This window comes from Aythya fuligula, chromosome 26, assembly GCF_009819795.1.
Source record: "Aythya fuligula isolate bAytFul2 chromosome 26, bAytFul2.pri, whole genome shotgun sequence".
Lineage (NCBI taxonomy): Eukaryota > Metazoa > Chordata > Aves > Anseriformes > Anatidae > Aythya > Aythya fuligula.
The window spans coordinates 777361-802335 of record NC_045584.1 but is presented as its reverse complement, the minus strand read 5'-3'; the positions used below and the strand labels follow the sequence as shown (position 1 = coordinate 802335).

At 62.0% G+C, this 24975-nt stretch overlaps 1 protein-coding gene across 1 annotated transcript in view; it reads right to left on the bottom strand.

Moving 5' to 3' along the window:
- The window catches only part of EFNA2 (ephrin A2), a 39878-nt gene extending 20514 nt beyond the window's left edge, over positions 1-19364 (bottom strand). Inside the window, exon 1 of the mRNA XM_032203491.1 lies at positions 19240-19364. Coding sequence (XP_032059382.1) covers positions 19240-19364 — 125 coding nt within the window. The remainder of the gene's footprint in view (positions 1-19239) is intronic.
- Positions 19365-24975: the final 5611 nt, after the last annotated feature.

Below are 24975 nucleotides of genomic sequence, written 5' to 3'. Positions count from 1 at the left end.
GCGGGGCCGCAGCAGCGCTCTGATCTCTGCCCGGCGCCCCCCCGCACGCTTTTCTTCCTTCCCCTCGTGTCTCCCTGGCCAAATTTGACCTAATTTGCCGTGAGCCGCCGGGGTCTCCACTTCACAGGGCACCAAGCCCCCCCGCCCCTCCCCGCTCCTTTCACTTGGGTTTAAGCCTTTTCGCTTTGTCCATTCACTCAAAGCCTAATCAGATTAAAGCCTTTCCAAAGGTGCCCCCCTCCCTCCCTCCCTCCCTTCCTCCCTCCCTCTTTCTCACTTTCTCGCCCCGTTTCTTCCCCCGCCGTGGGTTTTGGCACCGACCTGCCCGGGGACCTTCCCTTCCCCGTCCCCTGCCCGGTGGCACCGGGACCCTCTGGGGAACCCCTTCCTCAGAGATACTTCACGTTTGGAGTCAGGCTCACCCAAAACAGAAGGAATTTGGTAAAAAGGCTGCGTTTCTCCCCTCCTTCCCACCCAGGGGGGGGTTACAGCAGGCAGCAGCACTCGCTTGCCCTTGACCGAGACCAGCAGAGCCATGGCAGCGATGGACAGAGCCAAGACCCCGACCTTGGCACAGCCCCGAGATGCCCTGGGGACGGCCAGGACCCCATTTCCAAACCCTGGCCCCAGGGGGACACCCCAGGAGTGCCCAGCCCTGGTCCCCGCGCTCCCCACGGCACCGGCAGCATCCCTCAACAGGGGCAGCTCTGGATAGGAGGCGACTCCCACCAGAAACTTTCCGGCCTTGCCCCACGTGCTCCGGCCCTCCCCGAGCCCCCAAATCACCAAATGCCCCCGCCAAACCTGAAAAATTGATTTCAATTCATTTTGGCCCAGCTCTGCACACAAATGCATTCGACACGGGCACTCTCCCCCGGCCAGGATTGTATGCAAAGGCAGTTAGGGGTCAATGAATAATTCATACTCCGCTGTCTTTCAGAATTATACTGTGGAAAAATAAATCTGAGACTATATAAAAAAAAAAAAAAAAAAAAAAAAAGAGAGAGAGAGTAGAGAAAAAAAAAAAAAGAAAAAAGAGGCCGGGGGCTGGGGACGCGGGGAGGCCGAGCTCGCCCCCTTCGCCCAAACTCCGGCATGGGGATGAAAGCGCCCCGCGGCCACGGCTCCTCTTCCATTGAGCAGCTCCACATTCAGGTCCGCGCGGAAACCACCTTAAATCCTTCCTGTGCTTTGTTCTGCTCGCCTTTTCACCGGGGTCTTAAGGAACCGGGGAGAGGGACGCGGACAGGAGGAGGAGAAGGGGGGGAGCAGGGACTTCAGGGGGGTCCCTTTGAAGAAGCCCACTCATCCGTTCGGCTGCTCGAGTTCAAGGGGGCGGCGTGCTGGGGCGAGCGGAGGGGCTGGGGGGGGGGGGAGCGGGGCCGTGTCCCCTGCCCCGAGCCCACCTCCCCGGGGGACCCCGGTGGCACCGCGCTCAGCCGCGGCCACCCCACGTCCCGCTGAGAACGGGGAGCAGGAGGGAGGCTCTGCCCCGTCCCACCGGGACCCTGCGGGGTCGGGGTGGGCAGGGGGTGCAGGCGCCCTGCCGCCCACCCACCCACCCACGTCCCGAGCCGCCCGCGTCCCCCCTCCCCGCACGGCGTGCGGGGGCCACGTGCTTGCGGCACGATCCGCTAACAGGGAGGAAAGGAAGCGGGAGTCACTTTAATTTGGCTATTTAAAAATAAAGAAATAACACAGGCTTTGAAAGCCTGGAGGGGTCCCAGCGGAGAGACCTCCATCTCCCCCTTCAAAGGCCGCCTCTGCTTTCTTCCACCCGTTAGCAGCACACAAAGGTGCACGAGCACTTTCGTCTCTGCGGAAAGACCTTTTTAATTGGTTCCAGGCAGAAGGTTAAAATCTCTCCCCTTCCCTGCACGCTTTTCTAAGAGGGGGAGAAAAAATAAAATACTAATAAAAAAAAAAAAAAGCGGGGGGGGGGGTAAAGGAGGAAGGGAAGACGGCTTACAAAAGGCAGATCTGTCCAGGGAGGGGAACCCGGGCTGGGCTGTGCCTGGGGCCAGCATCCCCTGTGCAGGGCCCAGGGCAGCGGAGGGGACGGGAGGGACACGGGACGAGGCGATGCTCGCAGGGGAAGGGAGGTGCTGGCACGAGGATGTGGTGCTGGCATGGGGACGTGGTGCTGGCATGGGGACATGGTGCTGGCACGGGGACGTGGCTGCTCCTGCAGCAAGGCAGATCGCTGGGGCTCCTGCAGGAATCGCCACCAAGCGGGTGGGGACACACTTCCCACACTCAGGGAGCAAGAATCGGGTACCCGGGTGCTCGATGCCTCCCAGGACCTCTGGGGGTATTTCTGGCAGCAGCCAGGGAGCAGCCTCGTGCCGCGGAGCACGCGCAGCCCCGTCCCCGCAGAGGGGTCCCCATGGCGCCGTCCCCATCCCCACGCCCACCACCCGAACCCTCGCCGCTCTCCGTCCCCGTCCCCACCCCAGCAGCGCCGCCGTCCTCCCGGCACTTGGATTTCCTTTCACGGAAGGGGGAGCTGAGAAAACGCATCAATTATTGAGCCGGGGCGCCGCGAGCCCGACGCGTCCCCCTTGCTAATGCCGCTCAGGTAGACCCGCGCGGAGCTGCAGTCAGACACCTCCTAACACGATTAGCTGCAGGGCTCTTCCAGCGCGCTTCAAGGTCAATTTTTCTGAGGCTGACAAAAGGCACGGGCAGGTGGAGGCTGCCCCCACCACGGCCCGGGACGGCACGGCCAGCCCCGGCCACGGGGAGCAGGGGTGCGGGACGGGGCCGCGTGGGTCCCGCTGCACCGAGGCGATGCCCGAGGCTCCGGTGCTGCCCTGCCCGGCTCGGCTGTGCACGGAGCAGCAATTGGATCCATATGTTCCCCAAAAAAACGGAAACCACTTCCCCCTCCAGCTCTCCCAGCCCGGAAACTGCTCGGCCCCATCCAGCGCCCCGGAGCGGCTGGGATGGAGCCAGGAGCGTGGGTGAGCCCCGTGCCGGTGCGCGAGGATTCACCCGGCACGGGGGGATTTATTCGGTGTGTGGGGATTTACCCCGTGTGCCGGGCTGGCTCCTGGGCCCAAGGGCTTGGGACTTGCAGCACTTGGGGTCTAAATGGAAATGGGGGCAGGCAGCCAGGGCTCCGCCTGGTTTAAGGGATAAAAGCCCCTCGCCAGCTGCAGGTGAGGCAGGTCCCTGCCCCACAGCCTCGCTCCCCACGCAGGAGGTTTTGAGGTTTATTTTATGCCTTTGCTGAGCAGAGCTAAGGGCTGGGCTCTGTCGTTCCCACACGCCTTGCTCGCCGCTCCAGCTGAAGGCAAACGGCCCCCACTAAGAGCACACAGCTGGCCCCTTTGCCCCAAATCCCAACCCTCAGCCCATCCGGGTCCATCCCCATCCTCCCCAACCCCAACCGCATCCATCCTGCCCCGGGATGAGCCGGAGCCACCATGGCCTTGGCCACCCAAAAACGCCGGTTCCCGGTGCCCGCAGCGCAAGCATCCTCTGCCAGGTGGCAGAAGCAGCTCAGGGCTCCCAGCAGCTCAATGAGGCACGACGACAGCACCCCAAAAGCCTGAGAGGTCCCCGGCCCCACACAACATGCACCCCTTTTTGGGAAGGGTGCCCCAGGGAAGCGCAGCCCCACACGGGACTGGCGCACGGTTCTGGTGCCCCAGCCGCAGGGTGCACAGCAGGGACGGCCCCAAGAAATCCTCAGAAACCCGCTCGGAGAGGCAGAACCCGAATTCAGCCACCCTCACGTTATTTAAAGCCCATCTCGGCTTCCAAGTCCTGCAATGATGCGAGAATCTCAATTACCATTAAAAGAATGCATTTCTGCTCCTTGCGCTACGGAGGAAAGCTTGAAAACAAACCCCTGGGGATTAAACAACTCGGGAAAGAAGAAAAATTAAAAATTCATGTAATTTATATTATTTAAAACCTGGCAGTTGGCAAACCAGGCTCCCGACTAGGAGAGACTGGGGCCGTCCATACCTTGAGGAAGGCAGGGGACGAACGGGGCCGGCACCCACGGCCCCAGCCCGGCAGCCCCGGTGCCACCGCTCCGTCACCCCACACCGCTCTGAGTCTGGACCTGATGGTGTTTGAACACCTCTGGGCTCGTGGGACACTGTGCTGTGGAAGGCCAGCGTGGTATTTTTATCACTGTGTTAGTTCCTGCTTAATTGCCAGGATGTTATTACCTGCACGGAGCGGGGTACTGGTGGCGGGGACGCCGCTCTCAGTCCGTCGGGCCCGCAGCACCGGGTCCAAGACCAGCACCACACGGCTCCGAGCAGGGTTTGGTGCTCAGCAGGGACAGGAGAGCATCGCCTGGTGCCAGGGCATCCCGCTTGTCCCCCCCCCAGCCCTGTAGCTCCTTCTCCTGCTCGCTCCACCGCACGTGGCCTCATGCCTGGCTGGTGCCAGCGCTGATGCGGGAGCCGGGAGCACGGTGCTCCCGCACCAAGACCTCCGAGGGACGGCGCAGGGACACCCGGCGCCCCCTGAGCCCCAAAGCTGAGCTAACCCTGGGCTTCCCAACATCCAAACCAGCCCTGCTCTCTTGGCAAAGTCCTCAAGCTCTGGGGAAACCCCGACCTCTGCCTTCGCTGGCCCGCAGCCATCCAAAACACCGCGGGGCCGGAAAGCATGACGCGTGCCGCGGGCGTCCACAAGGAGCTGGGGGTCACTCAGCCCTGCCGGGACGTCCCCGCTGCCTCGCCATGCCGGGGTGAGCTGCGCCGTGCTCCTCCTGCAGCGATGGGGCTGGCAAAGGAAAACCCCACGAGCACAAACCCTGCACGAGCCCATCAAAGGGACGAGGCGCTGAGCCGAGGCGGTGGCGGGGAAGCAGCGGTGCCTTCGGCACCAATTCATTGCTCTCCCCGTGCCACGCTGGGCACAGTTCTGCCATCTCCCCAAGCCTTCCCTGGGTCCCGTTGGTGGCCGTGGAGCTGCCATCCCTGCTCCAAGCCCTGCGCTCCCAGCGCTGGGGCAGGAGGGAGGCAGGAGAGCGGCGCGGAGCAGCCCCGCCGCCGAGAAATCACCTCGGAGGAAACCAAAGTCGCCAGTCAGCGATCTGAGTAATGGCAAGCGGGAATTAAGATACCAGAAAATACCCCGGCGTGCCTGCCAGCAGCTTCCCAGGCAGGTGTGTTTGCTACAACTTGTTTTCACGGGGAAAGCCGCGTTCGTGTCTGTGCAGCGCTGACAACTTGCTCAGCGCTCCGGCGCGCGCCGCTCCCACACCAGGACGCGTCCGGACCCTGCCGGCCCCGCTCCCAGCCCCGAGGGACGCGGCTGGAGCCCGGGGCATGGGACGTGCCCGGCGTGGATCCCACACACGCCAGAGGTGGGGAGCAAAGCTGCGAGCAGGTCGAGCACGCCGGGGCCGAGGGATGCGCGAGGTGCCCGAGCAGGCTGGGCAGGGACGGGCAGCAGCGCAGGGAGGTGGCAGCAGCAGAAATCCCAACGCCGGGACCGCTCCCAGCAGGGGAAAGGTGAGGAGAGAAGGATGGGGAGCAGGGCTGTGCCCCAAGCTGTAGGCGCTGGCTCTCCTCCCGCCACCAGTAGCCTCCCAGTTCAGCACTGGGGAGGAGCTGGAGGCTCCCGCGGCGGTGGGTGACGTCCTGGTGTTGTAGGGTCGCGCAGAGAGGCAGCGTCGCCGAGATATTTCGGTGGCGGTTTACCATAGGAAAAATTAGAGTCACAATATTAATTAATCCTCAAAGCACTTTACGAACATTAACTAATTAAGCCTCCCAGCCCCTCTGTGAGGTGGGAAAGGTATCATTGTCCTCGTTTTACAGCTGCAGAAGATGAAGCTCGTGGAGGCGACGTGACTCGCCCAAGGTCACCGCGAGATGGGCAAAGGTGGGGACGGGACCCCGAGATCTCCCCGCACCCCCTGCTCCTGCCTGCAAGATCAGGATGGGACACAGCTGTCCTGAGGGGCTCCCCCCTCCAAATTTCTATGCCTGAAAAGGGAGAAAAACAAAGCAGGTGGTGGAAGAGGCAATGTTAAGGATAAAGGGGGTGCCCTGGGACAGCAGGAGCTAAGCGTTGTGGGGTGCCGATGAGGCCATCCCCTGAGATGGGGACCAACTCCAGCCAAGATGGGGACCCAAGGCTCAGCACAGGAGCCACCAGCTCACGGGCACGGTGCCTGCAGGGACAGCCCGAGCACGCTGAACCCACCCCACTACCGGCACAAGCACAGCACCTCACCCCAACACCGCTGGGCTGTGCCTAAAAGCACCCCGAGGGGACAGCACCCCGAGGGGACTCATCCAGGGGGACACGGGGACAACCTCAGCCTTCCCAAACCCTGCAAAGCAGCAGCCCGGCTCGCAGCCCCATCCGTCACCCCAAGAACTGGTGTGCGCCACGCCACCCCAAGCATGCCCCACGGGGGACCCTGGTCCCCACCCAGGGCAAACACTGAGTCACGGGCAGGGACCTGCGCCGCCCCACAGCCACCCGCACCCACGGACGCCGGGGGAGCCACCGGTCCCAGCACGCAGCCCCTGGGGAGCCGGCGGGCGTGGGGCTGCACGGGAAGGGGGCAGAGATAAAACAGAGAACACCAAGAGGGGTTTTATCGAGAGCAAAAACGACCCCGCGCGGTTTAAAAGCGATTAGAGGCCCGGCTGGGTTATCAACCGGTGTCTCAATCACGCAGCATCGATCCAGATAATAGCAGGCAATTGTTCAGATACAATATCATAAAGTCTCCTTAACTACAGCCATAAAGCTTCCCCCGCCTGCAGCACTCCCGGGTGCTCCCCGTGCCGTGCCGGGGCCGGACGAGCCTCGTCCCACCGAGCACCCACGGGCACGTGCTCGGCCCCGCTGCGGCCCCTCGGATGCTCGGCGCACGGAGCTGCCTCCTTCACGCCTCCGCTCCCCAAATCCCTCCCCTCGGCCAGTGCCACCAAGCCGCTCCCCTTGTCCCCATCCCACCTCTGAGCGGCACAGACGTCCAGGCACCCCAGCACCACGGTGCCTGCGTGGGGTCCGAGCCCCTCTCCCACTCGGTGGGGTCCCCATTGGGGTGGGCACCCCCTCACCTCCCCGCACGCCGCGGCCCGTCCCGCTGCAGGATCAGGAGGGGATGTGCCGAGCTCCCGCAGCCCCCCCACCCCCTCGCCACCCCTCCCGGCGAGCGGCGGCGCTGGGTTAGGGCAGTTCAAAGCCGGCTGCCGAGATTCACCGTTTCAAGTTTTAATCCGTCGGATTTACGGTCGTTAGGAGAAAACGCGTGGTGACAGCCCCGGCCCCGCTCCGAGCGCCGTGCCCCTTGGCTCCGCCGCAGCCGTGGGGCGCTGAGAACCGGGGCTGCCGAGCTCCTCCGCGCCCTGCGAGGCACCGGGGGGCTTCTACAAGGGGCTCCCCCCTCCAAACCCCAGGCTCAAGGGTGGCCCCGCGCCCTGGCTCCCAGCTGCCCATCACCAGCTCTGTTTTTCAGCCGGAGGTCGGCAGGATTTTGGTCCCCGTAAGCTCCGGGGACACCTTCGTCAGTCCCTGCCCGCGTCGAGGAACACCGCTTCCGCGCCCGCCGCTTAATGAGCACAAAATATTTCCATGTTGCAATTACTTGGTTCATTTGTGCTGCTGCGGGCAGCGCTTGCTCTGGGAAAATCCCCCTGGAGCTGCTGTAGAGCCCGGGGAGTGGGGAGGGGGTCCCCGGCCAGGTCCCCCAGGGCTGAGCCACCCCATGGCAGGGCCCGGCCCCGCCACGCGCACCCCACGGCGCCGCTGCTGCCCCATTGCCACCGGTCCCACGGCCGTCAGCACGTTCCACGGGCTGGATTCCCCCGTCCCCAGCACCACACCGACACCGCTGCGGCAGGAACACGAGCTGTGCCGGGGATGTGCACCACAGGACGTGGTGAAGCTCCCCAAGCACCAGGCTCCTCAAGCACCCTCATGCCCAGATACGGGCAGAAGCCGCCTTTTTGGGCTCGGGGTGGGGGGCTCAGCTCTCTACCCCCCCCACGTTTTGCTCTGCTGATTCACACCAGCGGCCGGGGGAAATGGTTTGGGAGCTGACCTGGCGCCGCGCCAGAGCATCGGCATCACGACGGCATCCAGCAGGAAAATCCCGAGCGGGAGGCTGGAGGCGCACAGGACCTCGCTCCAGCCCTGCCCAGCTCCCCCCCCCGGGCCCGATCCCCAGCCCTGTCCCCACTCCCCGGGCAGGTACTGGGGGAGGATTTACAGCCAGGAGACCTCTCCCTTAGCCAGCTCCGCCGCTGCAGCGCCATCATTATAAAAACATTAAAACAGGTCGGTCACCAGCAACAGAGTTCATCTCGCTGCAGCTACACCTGGGCCCATAAATCCTCCCTTTACAAGCCAGCCCGGGTGGGATGATTTACAAGGTGAAACGAATATTAAAATGTTTAAGGGGAAAAAAAAAAAAGGCACAACAACCCAGCTGGCCTCCCCTCCACATCCCACCAGGGCCAGGATTCGGTAACGGGACGCAGGGGCCCTGGGGACCCTTCCCAGTTCGGGGCTCTCCGTGCCAGGGCTGCGAACCCGCTCCAAAGCCGAGACCTGGGGCCAAAAAACATGCCCGGCCGCTGGATGTGGGAGCCAGGCTGTGCCCCGAGCCACCAGCAGGGCTGTGGGTACCCCCTGGCTATGCCCAGGGCCATGGGGGGCTGCTCCCCATCCTTGTGTCCGGCACAGCCCCGTCCCAGGAGCCAGGGTGCGGAGCAGGAGGATGCACGGCACGGTATGGCACGGTACGGAGCCTGCACCGCCACGTCCCTCTCCGCCTCTCCGTGCACTCCGCAGATATTAATTGCTTAATTTAGCCTCTGGCAACGATCCTCACCTTAACGGCGGAGAAACTGAGGCTGGGAGGGGAGAGGCGATCCGTCTCTGCGTAGCGAGCTGGAAATAGGCTCCAGCGCTCCAACTCCCAGCTCATTGTCTTAATCGTGTGAGTACCCCTCCGCCTCATCCAAACGCCTTTCAGTTCGGAAGGCAACGCTCTGATTTATCGTTATTAATCAGCTTGGAAATATTTGCTGGAGTCCGGATTTCTGCTGACGTCCACCCGCCGGGGCTCGGCCACCTCCGCCCGCTGCTGCCCAGCCCTGGCGTGGCCGCAGGACCTGGCGCTGGAGAGCGCCGCTAACGAGCCCCGGCAGAAAACGAGCGGACGCGGGGCTGCCCTGTGCCCAGCCCGAGCAGGACCCCGGGTACTTGGGGACTTGAGCACCCCGAGGAGCCAGCACAGGCGGGGAGAGCTGGGTGAAGGCGAGGGGAATTCTGTAAAGGTGACAAAAGGAGATGGGGGTTTTAGGAGCGGGGCGCACGCCGCATTGCGCACTCTGTGCCACGGTCCCGCAGCGGAGGACGATCTCTGTGCCCTGCTCCTGAGGCTCATTTCAGCCTTACGTTTGTGCCTCTTGCAGCAGTGATATGGGGACCGTGTGGATGGCACGGGGGGGATCCCAATATCTTGGGGCACCCAAGCTCTGTGCATCTGCCTGGATCCAACCAGACCAAGCCCCAAGGCAACACCACAAAGACGCCGCCGGGAAGGGGCTCCCAGCTCAGGGTGGCGGAAACCTCTCCGGGTAAAGGATTTGGGAGCCCTCACCAACACCCAGGCCCTGCTGCAGCCTGGAGAGCAGAAATTGGGCACCACCAGCAGCCAATTCGCCCCACGCCTCCCCGCTCCAGAAGGGCAAAAGCCCCCAAACCCAAACCAGGGACCCCGGGAGCTGGGGGGAGAGCAAATGGGGAGAAGGGAGCGCAGCGGCACAGGCTCGGCACCTCTTGTGTTTCTTAGAGGAAGGAAAATGGTGGAAGCGCACAGGGAAGAGGAGCTGGGATGGAAACCAAAGGAGAAAGCTGCGGGGTACGAAGGGCACGGGGAGAGGCGTTTCCAGCTCCCCCGTTAGGTTCACACCCAGGCAGCAAACCCCAGGAAGGAAACCCCAGCGAGAGCAGCCCCACGACGCCCAGGGGTCCCTGAGCAACTCCGCAGCCATCCCAGGGAGGGGTGAGAGACCACCGAGCCAGCACCAGGAACCCCCCCGGGATGAGAATCACTCCGAGATTTGCAGAAATCACCTTCCCGGAGGGCTCCGGCACAGGCGGCTCCGGCGAGGTGTCCAGCAAATTGCCTTGATAAAAATAAAACAGAATTCGGAGGAGAAATGCGAGAGGAAATCTCGGCTAGCGAAAAGACCGGGGAACGTTTGTGCGACGGGGAACAGGGGAATTGAAGCTAGGAGGCCCTGCCATAGGGAGGGCGGGTATTCTTTGTGCGAAGGGCAGAGGAGGCGGATAAAGGCTTCTTTGAATTTTAGAGCAAGGGAAAAATAACTTTTTTTTTTTCTTTTTTTTTTTTTTCTTTTTTTTAAGCAAATATCCAGGTATCCTTTTAACGAACAACTTCCATTTTCCCCTACAGCCGAAATGAGAGCAGCGCATCCCAGCTCAGAGCTCCGCACCACGCGGCCACGACGGCCGCCCTGCGCCAACGGGGGGACAGACGGACGGGCTGCGGGGACAGACGGACAGGCAGCGGGACAGGGCGCAAACCACCGCATCTCGTGCCCCAAAACCCTCTCCCTCCCAGCCCCTGGCTGCAACGGGTGGGCGCCCGCAGCCCCCCCGGCCCCCAGGGCTCTGCCCTGGGTTTTTCCACTCCATTTCCTCCCCGCGGCCGCGGGAGATGAATCCCTCTGCCGAGGCAGGCGGCCGGAACGGCAAATCCAGCGGTGCCAAGTTTAATAAGAAACCCTGATCTAGAAAGCAGATAATAATTGGGATTATCGAGCTGCTGGGATGCAGCTTCCCCAGCACCGGGCAGCCCCTGGCAGCCGGGGGAGGGGGGACGCTCCCGACCACGGTGACACCCCTGGGGCCACCACCGGAGCGGGGAGCAGAGGGGCAGCGTTCGCTGATTTATTCCAAAAAAAAAAAAAGAAAAAAAAAAAAGAAAAAAAAAAAAAGGAAAAATCAGAACCCCACCCTTTCTGGATGCAGCAGGCAGCCAGCACATGCAGCACGAGGGACTGGGTGCCCCCACGTCACCTGGCTCCCCCCCCGCCTCCCAAAACACCGTCCCCATCCCCATCCCCGCTCCCCCCCGGCACCGAGCTCAGTCGCCGAAATAATCCCGTTGCGGTGGGATTTCACGCGGGCCGTCGGGTTCAGGAGCTTTTTTTCCTCAGCGGAAACGGGATTGGTAAAAGGAAGAATTGGGATTTTTTTTCGAGTTCTCTGCAGGGTCAGGCTTGGCTGATTTTATTCTACTGCAAGTATAAATAGGGCTTTTTAAATAAATAAAAAAGAAAAAAAAATCAAGGCAGCCTAAATAAAAACCCACTAGAAGACACAGCAAGAAATCCTTCTGGAGGACAGGGAGAAATATCTGTAGCGGGGCTGAGTGCTCAGAAATATTTGTATTTGCTGTCTAAACACTTTATCTGTTTCCTAGCACATGGGAGAGTTTTGCTCTCCGTGTAATGCTAAAGAAAAAATAAACCGATACAAATAATTTCTCCTCTTCCACAGGAAAAAAAAAAAAAAAAAAAGAGAGAAAAAAATCCAACAAAACTTGGTTTGAGACGTATCAGGGGAAACGGCAAGTATTTCCACTGAAACTGGGCTGAGCGACGTGCTAACAGAGTAGGAGATGCAGCAGGAGGAGGACCAGACCCCGCGGTCTAATGGGGCTTTTTTTGCCCCTTCGCCCTTCGCTCTCCTCCTGCCAGCCCCGCGGCACAGAGGACCCGAAATGAAGTTTAATTCCTGCGGGGATCTCAGGGTTGAGTGGGGAGGAAGCCTAAATAAGAGCACGCTGCTGTATTCCAGGAGGAGGCATCGAGCGAGGGGCTTACACCCGACGGACGCCGGGGACGGGGTGGGAATGCCGGCGGTGCGCACCGGGATTCCTGCGGAGGCGCGGGGCTCGCCGCTGCCTTTGGGCAGAGGAGCGGCTCCAAAGGTCCAAGCGCGAGCCCTGCAGCCCCCCGTGCACGCGCCTCTGCACCAACGTGCACGTGGGGGCTACGGGAGGAGAGGGAGAGCCCCACGAGCACAAAGAGAGGCCGGGGGAACCGAGAGAGGCAGGATGATGGCGAGGGCGCCCATGGCCACATCCCGCGGCCGCGCTCGCTGCCTCCTCCTCTCACCGCAGGGCTTGGAAAGCGGGCATGGGAGGAACAAAATTCAAAGGGTGGGAAGGAAACACGCAAAGATGGTCTCGATCTCCGTTTCTCTCAGCACCCCTCGTCCCTCCGTTAATGACCTGGAGGAAAATGTCAAACGGATCCAAGCAGGGCTTGGAACCGAGAGCTGGGCTCTCACCGGCTCCAGCGCTGGTTGGCTTCACTGGAGGCAGAGACGGCCGCGCTCCGGGGCATTTAAATCACTCCTGGGATCAATCACAAGTGGTTTGCCGTGCCACCTCTGTCCTTGGTGCCACACCGAGCCCTGACGGGGTCCAGCACCGGGTCCAGCACCTCCATGTGTCCCTCATTAGGTGGCCGGATTGGGGCATCGCTGCCACGGGGCAGCAGCCGGGCGCTCCTCATGGGCGCAAGGAGCCGGGCAGTCGTCCCCCATCTTCGTTATTATTCTAGCGAGTGCCTTTTCCTCCTTTGTTTCGTCTCCCCCCGTTGTGGTCGCTTTGACCGCCCCGTCCCCCTCTGAAGTTCGGGATCCTCCCACCCACGCCCGCTCCCGGCGCGGGGCGGCACAAAGCCCGGCTTCAATCGGTGCGGGGCGGAGGCGGGCGCCCCCGGTTCCTCTGCAGACCTTTTTTTCCCCCATTTTGCCTGCAGTGCCTTCGCCAGTCGGCACATGGAGCAGCCGCATGAGCCACCACAGCCCTGCACGACTCCAGGGCAGGGCCGGGATCTGGCAAACACGGACCAAGGGCGCTGGGTACGAGCAGTGCACAGCCTCTGCCCTGCACAAATCCTTGGCCACGAGGTTGGGTCCCACCAAGGGATGGGACCGGGCGGGAGGAGCTGGTTTAGCCGAAGCAGAGCAGGATTTGCCACACCAAGGGCACACACGATGCGTAAACTTGGAGGAACTGTGTTTTTAGTGACCGTGGCCAAAAGGAAAGATGCGCCCTATGCATTTTTGTGAGAGTTCCGTCATTGCGAGGCTGCTCGCTCGTCTTTCCAGCTGCAATCCCTAAATCTGGGGCTTGGCCTGGGACCCTCTGCAAAGCCCTTCCCTTTGGTGCCCGCAGACCTGAGCCAGCAGCAGTCCCCAGCCCCAATATCCTGCTGCTGCATCCCCACTTGCCACAGAGCCGGGTCCCACGGCGGCCCCATGAAGTGGGGAGCGGCCAGACCCCCAGCCCCACACCTTCCCCCTGACCCCCAGCCCCACACCTTCCCCCAGGCGCCTTGGTGGGCAGCGTGCCTGAAAAGCAGCCCACCGCACACCCTCCGCTCCTCTTGGCTTTTGAGTAAGGAGCCTCATTAAGAGGTAATTAGCTCTCGAACAATGGGAAGCTATTTAGCAGCCCAGCCACAGCAGCATCAACAACCAAAGGGGGAGAGAAGGGAGGAGAAATAAATAACCAACGGCGCTGCGACCGCCCAGGAGCCAGCGGGATCGCGGGACGCAGCACCCTGCCTGGCCCCATTGGCACCAGCCCTGTCCCCAGCACTTTCCTTGCAGGTTCCTGCTGGGGACAACCCAGCCCCAGCACATTGAAGGGGTTGGATGAGCCCAAATCACCCCACGACAAGCGCCCAGCCCTGGACCATGGTGGGGATCCCAATCCCAGGAGGGTGATGGCAGAGAAGGGTTTTCTGGGCTGCTCGCTGCTGGGAAAGGTGCAGGCTCTTTACCAAAAGCACACACGCCTTGACCCAACAATGAAATACAAGCCCTGATTTCGGAGGCACCATTTCAGAGATGTCTCCTCAATGATTTTGGCCATGACAGAGCATCAGCCTGCCTGCACCAGCACTTTTTGGGTGCCGGACAGTGGCGTGGTCATCCCCTGCATATGGAGATGACCCCGTTCCCGGGTAATCCAGTGCTGGGCTTGGGCCCGTAATCACGCTCCGAGCACACGGAAATGGCAGGACTGGGATCACGTTGGTCTCAGATGGGCCGTGGAGGAGGAAAAAAAAATAATAATTACCTCCTCCTAGGGGCTGCAGGTTACAATGCCATCGTCTGATGGCCTCCCCTACACCCCACTAAACCCAACGAGGCAGGGCGAGATCTCTGCCCCGACGGGGAAAAACGCCCGGGATAAAAAAAAAAAAAGGAAGCCTCTAAAACCGTGATTAATATCTAGCACAAAAGAACCAAAATTTCCACCACCAGAAATGAGGAGCTATTTAAGGAACAATTGCAGCAATTTTGCAGACAAGCCGGCAGATGAACCTTGTCAAATTTATGCACGTATTGACACGGATAGCCCCAGCCACCGCCACGTGGGTCGGCCGCGAGTACGCACCGAGACGGACAGACAGCTGGGCGAGATGCTACCTGGCGCTGGGATCCGTGTTCCCAGAGACGTGAAACCCCAACTATTTATAGCCCTCAGCCTGCAGGTAGAGCAGCGGGCGCGTGCCACGTGCAGATGGCTACGGGCGCGCTGCTGCCCACGCAGGGGGATGCCGGGTGGGCGGCCGTGGGTGTTTGTGCACGGGGATTATTCGTGTGAGCGCACAAGGTACACGCATCCGAGAGGGCTTTGAAAGCTCCACAGCGGTACCCGAGGGCGTCTCTCTCCCCCTTACCCTCTGCGGGGCTCCCTGCCCGTCCTTTGTGCCCCTGGGACCAGCACGAGTTCGGGTGGTGCGGGGCCGACCTGCGGCTCCCGGCCCCAGCCTCGCATTAGGATGCGGCGCGTGGCCGGCATCTGGATACCAAACGGGCGAGCAGTAGGGAATGTAATTGCAGTCCCCGGGAAGGGACGGGGAGAGACGGAGACAGGCGGGGAGAGAAAATCTTGTCACAGGCGCTGGACCTGGTTGTATCTGCTCTCTATTAACCGCGCCGCTACAGCCCTTGGCTGGTGAAGAATAGCTAACACGGCTTAACGGTCTGGAAAAAGAGGGGTGGGAAGGGCTGCGAATGATCGCAGCACAAAGGGAAAACGATACAAATGAAAACTCAAAAAAGAACTAATTGCGCAGGATGGCCGAGGTGGCCGAGCAGCGGCGGCTCCCACCCCGAGCTCCCCTCACCACCCCCCGGGAGCTGCCCCGGCCCCGCTGGGACAGGGGACCCCGAGCGCCAGGGCTCAGGCTGAGAGCCAGGAGCTGGGAGCTCCGTGGTGGTGTCGGTGCAAACCCCCCAGCGTGATGCTCGTGGGCTCCAGGGAGCACCACAGGATGGCCCCAAAGGTTTGTGCCCAACCCAGGCAGCCCCAGACAGGAACGGAGCCTTGGAAAGGAGCCCACGGCATGGAGAGCACCCAGCCCTGCCGCAGATATGGGAGTGAGCACTTAGCACCAAACCTTCCTGCTGCAGTGGTGAATTCCCCCTGGAAAAACCACCGTGGGTTTTCCTCATTCCCTCGAACGAGGAGCCTGCTGCCATGGCCATCACTGCAGCCCCACGCACCGGGTGAGTTTGCTCAGGCTGGGGCTGGGAAATCGCCACCAAGCGCGGGTGGGCACGGCCCCGGCAGCCACGCACCAGGCTCCGGGACAAAGCAGTGGCCGGCCGGCACGCCACGGGCTCTGCCCGTGTGCCACCAGCTGCCTTCGGAGGCGGCAAGATGGGAAGAAGCACGCACAAAGGCTCCGTCGCCCCAACTCCCCCCGTGCCGCAGCTCGGGCCCCTCGTAGGACGCACAAAAGGAGCCCCCAAAAGTCCCTGTGTCCCCCCCAGCGAATGTCCCTGCTCGGAGATGTTTGCCTGGTGTCCCCAGCCCCGGCCTGGGGAGCACAGAGCAGTGGAACAGAAACCCCAGCTGTGCTCACAACACCAAGAAAAAAAAAAAAAGAGAAATAGAAAATAAGCTTTCCAAGGCACAGAAATGACTTCACAGTTAAATATAGGCCATGGGTAAAATCTAGACCATTTACAGCATTTGTATCTGTACTGTAAATAGAGAGAGAAAAATACCTAACACTTTGCACATTTCTCTCTCTACAGACACAGAAATACGCGGCTGCATATGGGGGAATTACGTTTGGCTGCAGGAAAACCATCATTCCGGAATTACTGTAACCTGACCATTACGGAGCTGCAGGTGGAGCGGGGAACAAGAACAAATCCCAAATTCTAAGCCTTTCCTTTTCTAAGTCTCCCCTTCGTGTCCAGGAGGTTTCCAACCGTGGCCCCAAGGCTGGGATTCCGGATGGGTCCTGGAGCTGTCGTGGCACGGTGACGATCCTTCCCAAAACCTTTTGTACCCCTCAGTGCTGAGGTCTCCTCGAGCCCTGATTTTTCCTGGTACAACTCGGTGCAAGCTGACCAAGAGGCACACCACCATGTCCATCACGGCACGGGGCTCGCTGCGGTGCTGGGGGTCCTGCACCAGTGCTGGCAGTGGCCGGAGACCCCGACGCAGCCTCGGTGCCGCTGTCCAACAGCGGCATTGTGCCGGGCTCCCCGCCTCGACCCGCTGCTCCCCGGCCCTGTGCCAAAAAATCCACCCCAAGGATGGCACCAGCCGGGGTTGTGGTGAGCCCTGGACACGGCCCCGTGTGGGGCAAAGAGGTGCGGGTGCATCGGTCTGCATACACGCCACCAAACCCCTCCGTTACACGCAGATACCGAGGCACCGTGGTGCATAACGACACGCTCTCCCTCCTTCGGCTACGTCCCGAGCAGCCAAACCCATGGAACCTTTCCCAAACGTGTGTTTGCAAAATCATTAAAAAAAAAAAAAAAAAAAATCTCTAAATCCGTGGCGAGCAGCTAAATATCCCCACAGAAGAGGCAAATTGCAGCATCTCGATGTAACACTTATTTTTAATTTGGGCCCAATTATGAAATATAGAATTATTCTAATCTGGGCAAATTGTATTGACCATGAGATTTATTACCATCTTTTATAGAATATAGATTGCAATATAAAACAGAAGAAAAACATTTATTGCCAGATCAGGTACGCAGGTTCAAACAAGCAGAGGGCATTTTCTTCTCTCTTTTTTTTTTTTTTTTTTTTGGTCTTCTTTACATCCCTTCCGATTTCCCTCTTATTGAACGAGATGGTGGGGAAAAAAAAAAAATAAGAAGGAAACCAAGAGACCAGAAAAGGCACACGCGGATTATTCCTCGTTTTTAAGAACGAAACGGTCTTCTAGCAACTCCGGAGACGCGCCGAACCGCTGCTAGGCTCCAAAAGAAAAATAAGCAGGAAACTCGGCGGCAAATCCTGCAACGTCTCACGATTGCCCTGGATTCCCGAGCCCCCAACACGCACGCAGGGAGCCCCGCGGCCGCCCGCAACGCGGGTGCTGCCATGCTGGGAAATGTGGGTCACGGCGCAGACCCGGGCGCTGCCGGCGCCTGCTGAAACCCACGAGCCATTGTCTGCTCCCTCCTTGCATCGATTCCTACTTCCTTCGCCCTATTTTATTTTATTTTTTTCATCCCCCTTGAAAACATCTCCTCCACCAGCGTCAGAACCGGCAGCCGTGGCTCACCACCACCACCCGGTCCGGGGGGAGCGCGTCCCTGCAGTGCCCAGCCTGGTGCTGTGGGACGGTGCCGGGGCACAGGGCAGGATGCAGCGAGGTGCCCGGCACTACGGCGAGCAGCTCGGCACCAATTTTGGCTTTTGGTGCTGCCGTAAGAACCCACGGGCATGGGCCCCGACCTCGGGGTGATGCCGGCCCCGTCTCCAACCAGGACGATGCCCAAGCGCGTTGGGCACCAGCGGGCCCAACGACCCCGTCCCATCCCAGCGGGGCCCTCGCACGTTGGGCGTTTTGGAGAACAAAAGGGAAAGAGCCCAAACTGCGACACCGCAGAGGAGCGGCCACTGTAACCAAAAACTTTGCAATGGGAATGAGAAAAAAAAAAAAAAAAAAAAAAAGGAAAAGAAAAAAAAAAAAGGGAAAAACCCTCCCTCTTACAACCCCCCACAAAAATGCAAGGGAGATAATAAAATCCATATGCAAGGCGGCCGGCCCGCGGAGAAGGCCCCGCCGCGCACAAAGGCGCCCGCCGGGCGTCCCGGCTGTCGGGGCGCGGGTGGAGGCGCGAGGCCGCGGCGTCACGGGCGGCTGAGCCCCACCGGGGGCGCACGGTGCTGGGGCCGAGATGATGCTGGAGCAGTTGGGGGGGTCCCCGACACCCCCATCCCACCCGTGCCGTGGGGATGGGGCTGTGCGGCGAGCCCCGCGCCATCCGTCCCGGCACCTCCTGCGGCACCGAAACGCCACCGGGACCTTGGATGGAGAGTGGGGTCGTGCTGGAGGAACCCGATTCCCTCTTGAAGCATCAGAGGGGGAAATCCTCCCGGCCTCGCCAGCAGCACGGTGCCACCCGTTGGGATGGGACGGGCGAGGAGACGCCTGCTTCGCCCCATCGACCCCAACATGGGGCACCCAAGGGGGCTGGCACCCACCCATCGGGGACACGAGTGAGGTGACCCTGTGCTTGCAGCAATGCTTGGCTCGTGGGGGGGGGGGTTCTGGGGCCCTGCTTAACTTTTATAAACTGGGGGAAGAACGGGTGGCTTTGGTGGCAGTGATTTATTTTCTCTTTTAAGGGAGCCTGCAGAAATCGGCCACTCCGAAACCCAGCTCGGACCCGTGTGGGGCAAGCAGTGGGGGCCCGGTGGTCCCAGCCCCCCAGGCAGGGCTCCCTGAGGGCTCTGGGGCAATTTTAGGGGTTTTCAGAATTACAGACAAAGAAACGCAACAGAAACCAAACTCTCCAAAAACAGCAAAAAGCCAACGGTAACGAAAATAAGAAAACCACCGCCGTAACGGAACGGGAAAATGGGGAACCGAGGCACCGGGAGCAGCCCGGCCGCCTCCGCCCTCCCTCTGCGGGCTGGGGGCTGCGGCTCTCCGGTACCGGCAGGGTCCCCCCGGTGCTCCCCCCACCCCCGGTACCCCCTCCGATACCCCCCCCCCCGGCCACCCCCACCGCTTTGTTGCGCTCGGCGGCTGCGGGCAAACTTCGGGAGGGTCCCGGGCGGGCACGGGGGAGCTCGGCGGGCGCAGGGGGGGGGGGAGGGCAAGCCACAAAACCCCCTTTTTTTCCAAAAATCCTTTTTTTTTTTTTTTTTTTAAAAAAACCACGAACCTGGGGGGGGGCGGGGAGGGTTCTCACCTGGGGTTGCTGCGGTTCCAGTACACGGCGTAGCGGTCCGACACCACCTTCCCGGGGTCGTCGGTCCAGACGCAGACGCCGACGAGGGCGGCGAGCAGCGCGGCCGCCTCCCAGCGCGGCGGCATCGTCCCGGAGGGCGGCGGGCGCGGCTCCGGCCGGTCACGGGGGGGCGGCGGCGGCGGCGGCGGCGGAGACGGAGGCGGCGGAGACGGCGGAGCCCAGGGGCCGGCCGGGGGCTGCGGGCGGGCGGCGGGGGGCAGCGGGGGGCGGCCGGGCGGCCCTCACCATCGCCCCCGGGAGCCGTCAGCGGGGCGACTTGGGGGCGACCGCGGCGCGGCGGGGCCGGGGCGGCGGCATCCCGGGGTGCTCCCCCCCCCCCCAACCACCACCACCCCAAAAAACAGCAGCACCGGGGGGGCACCGGGACGGTGCCGCGGGGCCCCGGGAGATGATGGGGATGCTGCTGCTGCTGCTGCTGCTGCCGCTGCTGCTGCTGCCGTTGCCACCGGCACCCCCCCCACCCCCCCCGGTGCCCGGCCCGAACTTCGGGGTCCCCGGGGCGGCCCCGCACCTGTGGAGCGGCGGCGGGGATGGGGAGGGACCGGGGGGAGGAAGAGGAGAGGAGAGGTGGTGGAGGCGGAGGTGGAGGACGGGTCGGGAAGGGAAAGGGAGAAGGGGAGGGGGGGGGAGCCCGGCGCGGCCCACGGGGGCTCCTCCGCCGCCGCCGCCGCCTCGCTGCCCGGGAGCCCCGGCGAGACAAAGGCCGGGCCGGGCGGGCCGCTGCTCCCCGAGCGCCTTCAGTGCCGCCGCGCCATGCTGCGCCGCCGCCCCGCCCCGCCCCGCCCGAGGCCACGCCCCCTACCGGGAGCCACGCCCCTGGACCACGCCCCCTACCGGGAGCCACGCCCTCTACCGGGAGCCACGCCCCGGCCACGCCCCGCCCCGCGCCGCCGCTCCCCTGTTTCGTTCGCCCCCCCCCCCCCCCCCCCGAGCCCCATTGTCGCCAACGGGGGACGGGGAGGGGTCGAGGGGGAGGGAGGGGGGTGCAACCGGGGGGCTTTGTAAAGGGGGGGGCGGGGGGAGCATTGCAAATTGGGGGGGCATTGCAAAGGGGGGGGCATTGCAATTTGGGGGGATTTGGGGTGCATTGTACATTGGGGTGCATTGCAATTTGGGGGTGCATTGCACGTGGGGGGTGCATTGCGCATGGGGGTGCACTGCAATTTGGGGGGGTTGCATTGCAAATTGGAATGTATTGCACATGGGGATGCATTGCAAAGGTGGGGGTGCATTGCACGTGGTGCATTGCAATTTGGAGGTGCATTGCACATGGCGGTGCATTACAATGGGGGGGTGCATTGCAAAGGGGGGGTGCATTGCAATTTGGAGTCTATTGCACGAGGGGGCGCATTGCATATTGGGGTGCATTGCACATGAGGGGTGTATTGCAAAGTGGGGTGCATTGCAATTTGGAGGGTGCATTGCAAAGAGGGGGTGCATTGCAGTTTGGGGGGCACACGGGGGGCTCTGCATGGGGCTCGGGGATGCATTGCAAAGGGGGCTCCTAGTGGGGCTAACACCAACGGGACCAGCATCGGGGTGCATCCACGCATCCCACCCCGCTGCCTGCCCAACCTCGTGCTTCAGCACCCTGCTGCCCCCCCATCACCTCCCACTGCCCCCCGCATCCCCATCTGCACGTGGCGCCTTCGGGGTTTGGGGTTTGGGGTTTTTTGGCTCGGAATGAGAGGAAGGGGTCCGCTGTCAGCCACACCACTAAAGCACGGCTCGCCGTCCTTCTTTAGGAAACCTCCATGGAAAAACCCAACGGGCTGCGGTGCATCGTGCCCCCCCCTGCCAAAAAGTAAACCAGATCAAGGCAGGATTGTTTGGGACGGCGCTGGCGGCGCGTCCTCCCGCGTGGGAACTCCTCATCCTCCGCCACCAAGGTTGTCCTCGCCCCGGCTGCGCCCATCAGGACATTTCTCCATCAAGCCCCGACAACCAATCTTTCTCCCTGTCAGCGCGAAGCTATCATAAAGCTGTCCGCTTGTCCATCAGCTTTATTTGTTTTCATTTATCAAGCCAAGCCACTAAAAGCCTCTCCGGGGCGCTGGCAGCCCAGCCGCGGCCCCTCCCCACGCGTGGCTGTGGGGGGAGCGCCAGCAGACCCCGACCCAGCGGCACAGACCCCAAAGGGGCATCCCAAAGTTATCCCTGGAATTATTTGGGGGGCTGGGCTCTGACACCCCCAGGCTCCGAGGTTTGGTGAGGGGAGGGCGATTCTTCTTCTTCTCCCCCAGAAACGCAAGGCAAGGCGCAGGGCCAGGCTCCCACCATGCTCCCAGGCTCCCGTTTTTGCCCTTTTCAGCCTCATTTAGGCTGCATGGGCACCTGTAGCTTCAAATGCTGGCAGCAGCAGCTCTGGGGACATCGTTCCAGCACCAGACCGGGCCAGAGAGCACGAGCTGAGCACCCAGCACCGCAGCCAAACCGGTGCAAGCTCCAAGGGCTGGGGTTTGGTTTTGGCTTCCAGCCGGCCCGAAGGAGGGCAGGGGGCACGGGGCAGCAGCAAACCTCACCGCGGGGTCTCACGTACCTTCCGCAGGGCATCCGGCGTGCAGGCTTTTCAAAGGAAAGGTCACTAGAATATTTTAACACAATTAAAAAGTCTATTTTTTTTTTTTTTTTTTCCCTCCAAAGCCTCATTCTTGGAAATCGCTAAGCAGATTTGGCTGAAATCGCAAGAAAAGAATAACCTCGCCTGAAGAAACGCAGCCCGAGCCGTAAAGCCGCGAGCGGCTGAAACGCCGAGCGCTCGATAACGGGCTCTGCTCCAGCCTAAAGCATCTCGGGCACGGCTCGCGGGGAGCGGCCGTTTTCATTTATTAGACGGAGCTGCAGAAAGCAGAGGAGCTTCCCGGCACGGGCAGCGTTTTCTAGGGCTTGGCACGGGGCTCGGTTTCTCTTGCCCCGGTGTCTCCCCCTGCACTGGGGGCTCCCAGACCAAGCAATGCCCCCGGCACCAGCTCCGGAGAGCACCCATGGGTGCGTGGCACGGCCAGGGCTGGCTCCAGCCTGGGTCCAGAGCCCAGGACGAGGCCCCAGCAGAGGCTGCGAGAGGACATCCGAGGGGCTTCAGATCAGGCCCTTGCGGGGGGAAATACCTTGAAGTCATAATTACCAAATTAATCAAGCTCCGCCGTATCCCTCGAGACTAATCAATCCCGCAGTTATTTTGCGGCTGGAGAGATGGAAACAACACAAAGACCCCGGCGCTGCCTTCAGCGGCAGCTGCTGATTTTGGCCCCGGTTTGGGGTGTGGCAGACACCCAGGCGCTCGCTGTCAACACCTCCGAGGCCATTCTGCAGCACCCGGGGTACAAAGAGCACGGCCCAGAGCCTCGGGGAGCACCCCTGGTGGGCTGGGGGCAGCACCGGGAGCCCCCCCACTTCCCCCGGTGCTGCACGGGGCTTTTCTCTGCCCCCCCGGGGAGGCGCATGGCAAGAAACCCAGCTCAGCCCAGCTCAGCCCAGTTCAACCCAGCTCAGCCCAGTTTTCCCAGTACAGCCGAGCACAGCAGCTCCTGCCAGGGCCGTGGGAAGTCAGGGATCGAATTCACTGGGAAATGGCCAGGAAGGGGAGAAGCGCGGCGAGCGGCCCCGTTAATCCCGGCGGAGGCACGCGCTGGCTCTGCGGCCAGGTCCCGGTGTGGCTCCTGCACGCCCCTGCCAGGCACAGAGCCCGGCGCCAGCTCCGCGTGTAACGACTTTTTCTCCCCCGGTCCTCGGTAATTGGAAGGAAAACACTTTCTACGGTTTCTCTTGCTTTCTTTCGAGCAGCACCAGCTTGTTTTTCCTTACCAAACAAAAACAACTATTTGCCTTAATTATTGCAAATCCTCATGTTTCCAGCCCCCAGCTACTCTAGGGGGGCGAGGCTGGTTGCAGGGAGGTATAATTTACACCCATCTTCTATAGCTTTAATTGCACCAGCCCAGAAATTATGGAAAATATTTGCTACTGAAAGCAAAAAAAAAAAAAAAACCCTTCCTGCTTTAAAGGTAAAGAGTCGCAGCAGAAAGGCTCGCGAGGAGCGCGGCTCCAGCGCCAGCAGAGCCAGAACGAGCCTGCCTGCTCGTTACCAGGGCTGGTTATAATTTAGCTGCAACAGGAAAAGGGGCCCAGCCGCGGCCCCGGGAGCTTTCGGGGCCTGGCCGCGTGCCCGCGCGCAGCCGCGGTGCGCGGGGGGATCCCGGCTGCTGCAGCCTCTGCCCCTCCCGCGGGGTCGTGCCAGCACCCGGCAGCCCCGGCAGAGCCCCCCCAAGGTGCCAAGAGGCCGGGGAGGGGGGTGGCGGAGGGGGGGTGGTGCTGAGCGGGTTTGCTGTTTAAGCGAAGACACATGTGAGAAATTAAGGGCTAATTTACAACCGGTCCCAGGCAGCCACCGGAGGGGAGGGGGGGAGGATGCAGAGGGAGAAGGAAACAAATCCATTAAGTGACCCAAATGTCAGAAACCCCAAAGTAATGAACAGCCACGAGTGCATTACTGCCGGCTCATTAGCGTCTGCTGTCAGCTTGGGCCTCTCCGCTCCCCTGAGCCGCGCCGGCGCTGACGGCAACGCTCGGGCAGCTCTGCCCGCACCGGGACCGGGCTGGCACCGCGCCACCGGCCTCTGCTCCGGGCACGAGGCACGCGGCCGAGCGGCGAGGGTAAATTAGGCACCGCAGCGAGCCACCCAGGTCTCCCCGTGCCACCGGAGCAAAGCGCCGCGATGCCGTGCCGGGACACGGTGCCCATGTGCCCGGGTTTGTCCTGGGGCACCCGTTAGTGCCTGGTGCCCCGGGGGGGTGGCAGGGTCACAGCTCCGGGCACGTGGCTGCTCTGCGGGGCAGGAGATGGGGTCAGCAGGGAGCAGAGGTGTCTGCACAAAGGGGTGCCCGGGGGATGCTGGTGACACCAGGACTGCGCGGCGGTGGGCTATCGGTCCACACGGCCAGGCTGAGGCACAGTTTGAACGCCCTGGAGCCCCTGCAGGCTCACCAAACCCTCACTTTATTCAGAAAATCACTTCCAAGTAAGCAGGGGCGGCAGTGCAAAACACTACAAAATAACCCAAATGCAAGCTGCGCCTCTGAGCCCGGAGCTCCTGCGTGAATCCGCCCCGGGAGTGCTCCTTTTCCTCCAGAGGAAAGAGGGGAACACCCCAGCACATGGTTCAGGCACGGAAACACGGAGGAGAAGACGCCCGGCGCTCCCACGCCCAAATCCACCCACGGACACGCTCCTCCCGGGCGTGCTGGGCGCTGCCTCCCTGCGGGCTCCGCGCACAGAACCGGGCGCATTTCACTGCCTCATCCCACGCTTGTTAAAACGCCTGGCCCCGAAATCCAGCTGCACGTGAAGCCACCCCCGGCTGCCGAGCCGTCGTCCCACGCCAGGCCCGTGCCGGCACGAACGAGCGCGGCTCCCGGCGGCTCCGGGGGCTCGGTGCCAATTTGCGCCCGCCGCGGCCCCCTGCGAGAGCTGAGGCTCGGCTGCCGGAGACGCCGGCACGGCGAGCGTCCTCGCACCTCTCGCAGCAGCCGTCCTCAAAGCAATTTGCAAACATTAATTAAACCACAGCCCCTTCACCGAGGGGGGTGGGAAACAACTGCGGAATGGCACCTGGATGCTGACGCAGCTGGCACCTCTGAAAGCAGCCCTGCAGAAACCCACCCCGCTGCAGCAGGGGA